Genomic DNA, 10,813 nt, shown 5'->3' on the forward strand with positions numbered 1-10,813 from the left:
CAGCTCCTGCATTGAGCGTCTGCCCCCTGGTGGTCAGTGTGTGTCATAGTGACCGGTCGTTTCTGGTCGTTCTGCTGTTAGGGTCAATTTGCATATTACCCTTTTATTATATAGGATAGAAGATATCTATATATATATAAAAGCCTAATATGCAAACTGTCCCCTTGGGAGTTCGATGGACCGGGAGTTTGATCGCTCGCTATGATGTGTGCTGACCACAAGGGGACGGCATGGAACGAAGGAAGGCCCAGGCCAGAGCCAGGGAATGAAGGCCCCAGCAGGCAGCCAGCAGCCGCTAGGGATGCTACCTGTGCAAAAATTTTGTGCACTGGGCCTCTAGTTGCTATCTATCATTTATTGCCCTTTTACCTTTTAAAATTTGATCTAACTTTGACAAAAAAGCTAGAGATCTTTTTAACAACTAGAAAAGAATAAAGGTTATTTTGTTTTATACATACATACATATATACATATATAGTTAACGTTCTATACCAGCATTCAATAGAAATATAATACAAACTATATTTAATGTAAAAATATTTTGCAGGTATGTAAAAAGTGGAATTAATTTTAGTAACACATTTTACTAACCAAATATTTTTTATCATGTTAAATGTATAACAATGAGTTATTTTCACATTCTTTTTAAATACTGTCTTTAAAATCCAGTGTGCATTTTGCGTTTATAGTACAGTGCAGTTTGGAATAGTATGTTACTTTGTTACGTGAATTCTTATTAATCCTCACCCGAGGATATTTTTTCCATTGATTTTTAGATGAGTGAAAGGGAGGGGGAGAGACAGAGAGAAACATCGATGTGAGAGAGACATCGATTGGTTGCCTCTGACACATGCCCCAACCCTGACCAGGCCGGGATTGAACCTGCAACTGAAGTACATGCCCTTGACCAGAATCAAACCCAAGACCCTTCAGTCTGTGGGCCAGTGCTCCAACCACTGAGCCAAACCTGCTAGGGCTGTGAATTAATTCTTTTCTTGAATGAGGGTGTGTTCGGGTTTCCTAAGACCCACACCCGTGCTTGATGGACACAGAAATCAGAGAAAAGCTGTTGAACTCACGATTATCGTATATTATAGCAAAAAAGTACAGATTAAAATCAGCAAAGGGAACAGGGCATGTAGGATGGAGTCCAAGAAAAAGCATGTGGGTTTTCAGTTATCCTCACCTAGTGGATTTAGTTGCATGGACAATGCTTCATTCCTCCAGCCGCCTTGTGTGATAACCTTATATATGCAGTGATGTCAACCAGGAAAGCTTACCTGGTTCTTGGTGTTCAGGGTTTTTATTGGGGGTTAGTTTCGTAGGCATGGACATACCCACATTATTGTCTTTAGTTGTTCATTTGCAGCTTCTTTCTTCTCTCTTCTATCCAAAGGTCAAAGTGATATAGTGTGGCCCAAACCTGAGACATACAAAAACAGCCATTTACCATATTTTACATTATTGACATAAATTACCTGGTATGGCCCAAGATCTCAGGTATACAAAGAGACTTATCAGGCAGGATATTCCAGGGGCTCAGAGATTATCTCCCAGAAACCTGTCAGAGGCTAATGCTTTCTTTGGAATGTGCAGAGTTTGAGCCCTCAAGCTTGAAGAGTTACCCCTTTCCTGCACAAATTCTGATGCCTTACAAAGGAAGGTGTCCCTAGTATAAATTCTTATAGGAACAAAAGGGTAGATGAAATTGGCAGTAGCTCAGTTCACTTTAAATACCAAGTATGTTTTAAACAAATGGTAAGGATTATAAAGGCTAACTATGTTCTGCAGTTACAGGTTTCTTTAGTTGGAAACAACTCTTAAAATTTACTGACTGCCTCCTATAAATTCATCCTGCTTGTTGAAATACACATATTATCTCATCTAAACCTCCATTTCTGCCTATGATGGAGCAACTTGTGTCAGACTGAGGATTCTGCTGAGAATAGTTGAAAAGGTAGTGAAAAAATTAGTTTGAAGTCGTCGTAGAGCCTCTGAGTCAATCAAGAGTTGAAGAGACAAGATTCAGGAGAGAAGGGAGATAGGCATACTCTGTGCTGCGTTCCCTCTTGTCATGACCCGAGAGGTGCAGACAAATGACTTGAAAGAAGTGATCAGTAAATTGATTCCAAATAGCATTGGAAAAGGCATAGATAAAGCTTGTCAATCTATCCGCTCCATAATGTCTTAGTTAGAAAAGTCAAAATGCAGAAGCCAAAGCCTGAATTGGAAAAATTCATGGAGCTTCATAGTGAAGGCAGCAGTTCTGGAAAAGTTACTAAGGATGAGACAGGTGCTCAAGTTGAATGAGTTGATGAGTATGAGCCCCCAGTCCAATACTCTGCTTAAAATTCAGACATTTACTGGTGACAAATAAAAAATCCTATTTGTGGGGGAAAAGAAAAGAAGAAGAAAGCTGTCAGTTATATTTTGACATCCCATTAACCTCTAAGAGAGCCGGGGAGTGCGATTGCGCTCCTCCTGTCTTTCCCCCAAAGTGCCGGGAGCGCTATGGTGCTCCTCCTGCTTTGTCACTATTAGATGCTAGTAGTTCACTCTTTATTGACAGATGGCACCTAAGTGCAGATTACTTATGATGCCGAATGTTTGTAGTTCTAAAATTGACCACTGGCATTTATCTGCCTAATTTTCATAATTTTTTTCCTAAACTGCTGTAAAATCAGCAAAAATGCCTTGGCAATTTTAGCATAGTTCCTAGGATATTGGTTGGCACTCAAAGGGTTAATTGTGAGATAACATCCTGATTTCAGAGATGTGAAAATGTGGAGGAAAAAGGTAAATGGTAATTCTAGTTTTAAATCTCAGTTCTATCATTAATTTTTTTACTTCAGTCAGGGAACTTCTTTGAGCCTATTTGTTTATTTGTAAAAGTGAAATAGTGTAGTCTACTCCTTAGAGTTAGGAAGACTACATGAGTTAAGAAATACGAAAGTGTGGGGGAGGCATTTGATACCATTTGGCATTGTTATGATAATAGAAAGAGACTCCTGATAACCAATCAAAGCAAAAAACAAAACAAAACAAAACAAAAAACCAAAACCACACACCAAAAAAACAAACAAAAAAACCCCACAAAACAAATCCCCAATATCTTGGCTAAATGAAAATTCCTGTTTCACAAAGTATCAAACATCATTCATTATTCTCTCCCCTACCCCTTCACCTCCTCCTATCTAAAGATACCATTGACTGGTTATAATATAATGATCATTATTTATAACTAGTGACCCAGTACACGAAATTTGTGCACGTTAAAAGGGAATTAATTACAGGAAATATTTTAATATTGCTATTTTCCCTTTCTCTATAATAGAAGTATCAGAAATGAAAGAAAATTAGTAAAATGTATATGAAAATCTTCCTCCCGTCAGAGTCTGGGGCATGCCATGGGAGCCAGAGTCAAGTCCCCGCCCACCCACATGCTCCTCAAAATCACGCGAGACCCAGACCAAGCCAGCCTCATCCCCATTGGGCTAGATCCAGACCTGGCCGGCCCCACCCCTGTCAAGCCCCATCGGGTGGGGGGCACAGCCTCAGGTAACCTGGCTTTAGGTCCCCCGGCCCAGGGTGGGGTGCGCGGCCTGAGGTCCCCTGTCAAGTCCTGCTTGGCGGGGGCCATGGCCTGAGGTCCCCTGTCAAGCCCCACCAGACGGGGGGGCGCAGCCTCAGGACCCTGCCTCAACCCAGTGCTACGCAGCCTCAGGTCCCTGCTGATTGCTCGTTAAGGCTCGTATGGGAACTCAGCCTCCGCTGTGGGCACAGCCATCTTGTGTTATGGAATCCCTGCCTCCACTGTGGGCGCAGCCATCTTGACCGTTAAGGCGTGACGGTCAATTTGCATATTCTCTCTTTACTAGTTAAGATGATAGAACCTACACATCAAAATAGTGTTGATATTTTCTCTATATTGTTTTTTAAAAAACATGTTTTAGGAAAATTTTCTATACTAAAAATAATTGTGATACTAGAATCTCAACCTCTAGTTTGTAGAATTCTTGCTCTTCTGATGATTCTATATAAATATAATATTAATTTGAGTGAGGGGATTTTTTAAGGAAGTGGTTGGATTTCATGATATTTGGCAGAAGTGGAAATGTCTCATTTTCTGTTTTGAAAATTGTTAATAAATGTAGAACATTTTTCTTGAGCTGTAAAGTATTCATGGCTTTAATTTTGTGTTCATTCTGTTCTGTTCTTTCAGGATATTTCAAGTCACATTCAATCGATAGGATGAAAAAATTTAAGAGAAGGCTATCCCTCACACTTCGAGGAAGCCAGACTATTGACGAATCATTGTCTGAATTGGCTGAACAAATGACTATTGAAGAAAATAGCAGCAAGGATAATGGTAATTATTTTAGGGGGGGAATGCTTTTGATTTATAAATAGAATGCAATTTACTTTCCTGATAGCTTCCTTTTGTTTATTTTTTCCCTGTGGGTCCCTAATTCTTAGGAAACGAGACTGCACAACTTGCTTGCTTGCTTATTGGAATGTTCCAGTCTTACTCCAAGTACTACTGTACCTGGTCTCTAACTGTGATGAATTCTGTCCCATTTATTTTTCCATTTTTATTGGTTCTTAAATAAGAATACCTTGTATAATAATATCCTAGTTAAGTAACTATTTTTAAATTAAAGTTTAAGTATTTTTGTTATTCTTGTAACCTGTTAAAACAGCTTAAAAGTGCATAGTGAGAATGTGAAATTTCTGTTTGAGGCTTCATTATAGTTTATAACTGTATGTATGCATGTTGACTATTAGAAGACAAAGTTCAGCCCTAGCCGGTTTGGCTCAGTGGATAGAGCATCAGCCTATAGACTGAAAGGTCCCGGGTTTGATTCTGTTCAAGGGCACATGCCCAGGTTGGGGCTTGATCCCCAGTATTGGACATGCAGAAGGCAGCTGATCAATGATTCTCTCTCATCATTGATGTTTCTGTCTCTCTGTCCCTCTCCCTTCCTCTCTGAAATCAACAACAAAAAAAGGGAGACAAAGTTCATTACATAAGTGAATCTTACTGTTTTCTTATTTTATATTTACCATAGAATCTGCCCTAGTATTGAGGGCACTTAAAGTAGATAGGCATATAATGTTTCACACATTTGACAGTTCTTTTTATAATGTAAAGTAGTACCCAGATGTAGATATAAAAAGAGCTTGTTAAATTGAGTGGATTAAAATGCAAATTCCTGCTAAAATTTATAGAATAAGACTACATACTCAAAACTGAACTATTCCTATGGAAGTCATTATACAATCAGAAAGGAGCTTTTAGTAATTTCTGCCGCTGTTGTGGTATGAAGATTCTTTGGTAAACCTTCTGTGTCTGTGCCTGAAATTATTCCATGAGAGATTCGTGGTAGTGGGTGAAAACATGGATATCCTTACCCCCTCCAGCTGAATGCAAATGTATTTGTTGTGGGAGACAACAAGAAAATGGAAAAGGCTCTGTCTGGACTTTAAGTTAAAACTCATGGGTTAGAATTTGGGGTGTACTAACACACTTATTAGTTGTATGACTCTGGGTAAGTAATTTATTCTACCCAATATTCAGTGTATCTCTTTTCCTCCAAAGGGTCATTATTTACTCAAGGTTATGTGGCTCTTTGTAATATGGGAGAGGAGTTATACATGAATATTTTAGAAAATTTAAAATAATTTTTAATGTAATTTACTTACATTTAAGAGGGAAACATTTTGCATTTGGGTCAAATCTCAAAGATGGTTTTATAATGTCTTAACTTTTACTCTTTCCAGGAACAAAATTTTTCATTCTCTCAGGCTCTCTTTGAATTCTTATTAAGCCCAGTGCGTTCATTCTTTTTTTTTGGGGGGGGGGGGGGGCAAACCTAGACAGCGTTAGTCACTCCCTTTTGAGTCCCAGGCCATCCCCTGAGTGCTAGACATACCAAGACAAGAAGGAAACCGACTCTATTGCACCCCTGAAATGGGGGGGGGGGGGGGCAATAATTAAAAAAACTACACATCTGGGGAAGGGAGGGCTGGCAGCTGGCAGAGGGCCAGGGAGTGGCCAGCCCCACAGCCCACAAGGAGTCCTGGTGACGACTGCAGAGCCTGCACAGGCTTCGGGGCTTGGACGTCGGCTTCGCTGCCGTCCCCGCACATGCCGTGCTCGTTCCAGCCCCAGGAGTAGCACACCCCCCAATCACTGCCAGATTATGTTCTGAGCCACAGGAGATCTCAGTTGCTCCAGTTAAGCAGTGCAGAGACGAAGGCGTGCTCTCCCATGGTCTCGAGCAGGGGAGGGGCAAACCCTGTTTTTCTGGTCTCCAGCCTTCCTCAGACTCCAGTTTCCTCCCTAGCTGACCATAGTCTGCTCGGCCCCAGGTAAACACCTTGCCAGTTTCTGCCAATGAAGAGTGATCTGACCCAGCAACAACACAGATTGCTTTAGAATTCTCTAGGCCTGGCACTCTGCTCAGTTCCTTTGCTGTCAAAAACAGTGGGAGGGTTTGCCCAGGGCACAACCGCCGTCCAGATGATGCCAAACCAGTTCCCCACTGGAACACGATGCCACTTGCTGTAGCAGCTAACGCATGCCTCAGTCCAGCAGCAATACTAACAACCTCCTCTCTCAGGAGCTCAATGGCCTGGGGAACCACACATCTTCCAGGCCCATGAGGAACTCCTAATTGGCCAAAGGAGTTGGATCCACACGATAGAACCTGACCATTTTCTGTGAGAATAATGGTGAAGTCCCAGCCACAGGCCACCTGTTGGATGGGACAGCCAATGAGGGATTTGCAGGGTGTAAAATATAGGACATCCTCCGTGTGACCAAGCCCCAACTGCCCATCTTTGTTCAGGCCACAAACGAAAAGGCTTCCTCCATCTGTGACAACAGCAGAGCAGCCCCCTCCTCCCGCGATCCTCCTGACACACAGGTTTACAGAAGTCATTCAGTTGTTGGGGCAAAAACACGTCTTCCTTATGACCAAGGCCAAGTTGCCCATAGCTATTTGCACCCCAGGCGAAGAGCGCGGTGGGCGCAGAGGTGGTATCCGAGGAGGGGGGCTCGAGCTCCATGCGGGCCACTCCACTGACGCTTCCGGGTGGGGCCGGCGCGGGGGGCGGGGCCCGTTCATTCTTATGATTGAAGAATCTTGCCAGCTATTTTCCAGTGATGTGCAGGAGTAAAATAAGCACAGTATATATCTCGATGGATGCTTTTTGGGACACATTTATATTATGTGCAATATAGCTAATTAACATTTTATATTAATTGCAAATTTTGTGGGATATTTAGGTCTAAATGTTGTAAAACATTCTTAAATTATAACAGTGAAACGTTGGAAATATTTTTTTCAGTAGTACATATTGTTTACTTTATTAACACTTTGTTTTATTATAATAACTTTAACAGGTAGTAATGAAGGAAAATAGTAACTCTCTTGAGTTTCCCTCTTAGCCCAAGTTACTTGAAATAATACTTGAAGATGTCATAGTAGACACTGATTCCTCTTGAGTTGCAGAGCTTGCTGGTAACATAGGCTATCTCTGAGTTATAATCTGCTGTTTCTTATTACCTATGTGTAACAGCACATAGATTTAATCAGGAGCTTTGACAAAGATTCTCTACCTTTTTGGTCATCTATCAGTTCCTGATAGTTGGTTCCATCATATTCTTACGTTATGGAGTTTATCTTAGAGCATAAAAAGTTCCTAAAATAGATGACACACACAGTCCACTTCTGAACATGGTTTAATGAATCCTCTTTAAATGATCTTCTCACATACGATGTAACCAGTTTGTGAAGCAAGTGAGCTTTGTTTAATACCCATGTAGTGGCAATGCCAGCTTTGGGAGGAGGATGAATTAGTTTATAATTTCCCTACGTAAACTGACTTTGAACCTGTATTTGATCTCCTGTATCTTCAGTCACATTCATGAGCACAATCCTGTTAACTTTTGCATTATGTATAGGTAGGTGGTTCTCATGCATACTCTAGAACAAATTGAATGGAGGACATGGGGATAATAGTATAAAAATCTTGGAAAAATTATGATGCATTTGGTTATTCATATATGCACATATACTGTCACTCATACATATTCTACCTCCAACCAAATAGAATTTGATATATTATTTCTGTCATTTTGGTCATTTAGTCATTTTAGACTTTAACTCAGAAATGTTTAATATAATTATAGTTCACATTAGAGCGCCTGTCTAGATAAGCTAGTGGTTTGCACATTAATAGGTAGATTGAATCCAGGGAAGAGAAATCTTGAATTTTTATTTAGTATGTTAAAAACAAGTTGACAGTTTGCAAACTTGGTTGATTTAAGCATACTGGCTTTAACTCAATACAATTTTTCCTAAATATGAAATGAAAATTTTGCACAAATTTAAACATTTTTTAAATTAAAGTATAACAAACATTTTTTTAAGTACCTGCAAGGAGAAAGAATTCTGAGCACATCAGAATTAAATTTTTGGTAACTGAGAAGGTATTGAATATTAAATTTTTAAAAAGCTGTCAGATTAATTTTTCATAAATAAATTAATATTATGAGCCTTTCTTCTTATTCCCAGGGTTCTTTCTTTCTCCTGTTGATCTGATACATGGTAGCAGTCACAGTTAGTGTTTGACAAAAGTGATGATAGAGGGTTGTAAGTAGAGCTGATTCCTACCAACAGCACAAAGTCCATGATAGAATGAGATTAACAGCACCGACCTATTGTATTTATGTACGGTCTGGAATAGGATGAGGTTAATAAAAGTGTTTAAAAGAACTGGATTGGGAACAGGAAGTGGAGTGGACTAAGAAATTGAATGTTCCAGATCATAATAGTTCACATCATCGGAAGATCCAAATAAGTAAGATGCCAAATAAATTTCTCAATGGAATCATACTGATTGCTATGTTACAATGTAGAAATCATTGGAAATCCTTAGTTGGAACTAATATATTTACTGTGGTTTTTCATATAGATTTCCATTACTTTTTAAAAAATATAATGGTAAAATATACATAACATATAATTTACTATTTTAATCTTTTTGAAGTATACAATTTTAATGGCATTCACATTATTGTGCAACCATCAACACTTGTCCATCTCCAGAACCTTTTCATCATCCCAAACTGAAACTCTGTACCCATTAAACAACTCCTCATTATCTCCTCCCCTTAACCCCTGGTAACCACTCTTGTACTTTCTTCCTGTCTGTGAATTTGCCTATTCAAGGTACATCATATAAGTGGAATCATACAGTGTTTTGTTCTTTTGTGTCTGACTTATTTTACTTCATACAATGTTGTTAAGGTTTCCATTGCTTTTAAAAATAAATTATTGAACTGTTTCAGTTAAGTGCTGTCATAATCTGGAAATATTAGAATATTTTATGATTTCTCTCATGCCTCCCATTCTCGTCTCTGTACACTGTCCTTAGGTGACCTCATCCAGTCCTATGCTTTCAGCATGTGTGTATGCTGACTGTCAGCTCCTAAATCTGTATCTCTTAATCTGGATCACTAGATTCATATTCAGATGCCTGCTTAGCTTATGCATAGAGATGTCTAATAGGAGTGTCAGATGTAATATAACCAAACCAGAATTCTTTTCATGTTCTTCTCCCAAAATCTGCTTCTATTCCAACTTCCCTCATTTTAGCCTGAAAATAACTTAAAGCTAAAAATTAAGCATTATCCTTGATTCTTTTCTCTCCTTTACCTTTCTGTACTCCCCTCCTCTGCTAGTGTAGCTTGCCAATTAATTGCTATATAAATAACTTTGAAAAGCTCACAATTAATGATAGCCATTTATATACTTGTTATGAGTCCAGTTATTGTTCTTTCACATATCATATTTCATATTTTTAATAGTTGCTCTGCTGGAGATTTAAAAAGTATTCTTTGGATAGATGTTTTTAATATTGATCCTCACTAAAAGCTGGGTGGAAGAGTGTATGTGAAAGTAATTTTGCAGCCATGTCTGCTGGCCTTTTGGTTCTGCCTATCTATTCATATAAAAGCCTAAGCGACTGTTGGATCATTCAACCAGTAGCTATGAAGCACACTGACCACCAGGGGGCAGATGCTCAACGCACAGGCATGAAAACATGGAACAGACTGATGAATCTCAGAGGGAAGGGGGGGAGAAGGGGGAAAGGCAGGGAGAGATTAACCAAAGATCTTACATGCATACTAGAGGCCCGGTGCACGGATTCATGCACCTGCGGGGTCCCTCGGCCTGGCCTGCGGTGATCGGGCCAAAACTGACAGTCTGACATCCCCTGAGGAGTTCCGGATTGCGAATCCGTTCACCGGGCCTCTAGTTTATAATATATCCTAAGGCTGCTCGATTCTTTCCATTTTCCGATTCTGCCACCATTATTTATTGCTTAGGGTACTGTAATAGTCTTCTTCTGTTTCCCTTCTGTTGATTCTGTCATCTGTTCTCCAGTAGTAACCAGAATAAAGTTAAAAATTTTTACTTTTAATAAATATAGATTCAAAGGAAGTTGCAAAGGCAGTCCAGAGAGGTCCCTTATACCCTTCTCTCAGTTCTCCCCTTTGGTTACATCTTCCATAACTATAGAACACTAGAGGCCCGGTGCACAAAATTCATGCCCTGGGGGGGTCCCCTCAGCCCAGCCTGCACCCTCTCCAATCCAGGACCCCTTGGGGGATGTCTCACTGCTGGTTTAGGCCCGATCCTTGAGATTGGGCCTAAACCGGCAGTCAGACATCCCTCTCACAATCCGGGACCACTGGCTCCTAACTGCTCGCCTACCTGATCGCCCCTAACTGCCCCCCCCC

General features: G+C 40.1%; 1 protein-coding gene across 2 annotated transcripts in view; it reads left to right on the forward strand.

Moving 5' to 3' along the window:
• The window catches only part of CDK17 (cyclin-dependent kinase 17), a 65,975-nt gene that overhangs the window by 14,485 nt on the left and 40,677 nt on the right, over positions 1-10,813 (forward strand). Inside the window, exon 2 of one of the 2 annotated variants that reach the window (XM_005882359.2) lies at positions 4,223-4,369. In XM_005882359.2, the coding sequence (XP_005882421.1) occupies positions 4,252-4,369 (118 nt within the window). In that variant the 5' untranslated portion in view covers positions 4,223-4,251. Of the gene's footprint in view, positions 1-4,222; positions 4,370-10,813 lie in introns of those variants that run through there. The other variant, XM_014530040.1, reaches the window with a different exon arrangement.

The sequence above is a fragment of the Myotis brandtii genome, unplaced genomic scaffold, assembly GCF_000412655.1.
Source record: "Myotis brandtii unplaced genomic scaffold, ASM41265v1 scaffold708, whole genome shotgun sequence".
NCBI classification, from domain to species: Eukaryota; Metazoa; Chordata; class Mammalia; order Chiroptera; family Vespertilionidae; genus Myotis; species Myotis brandtii.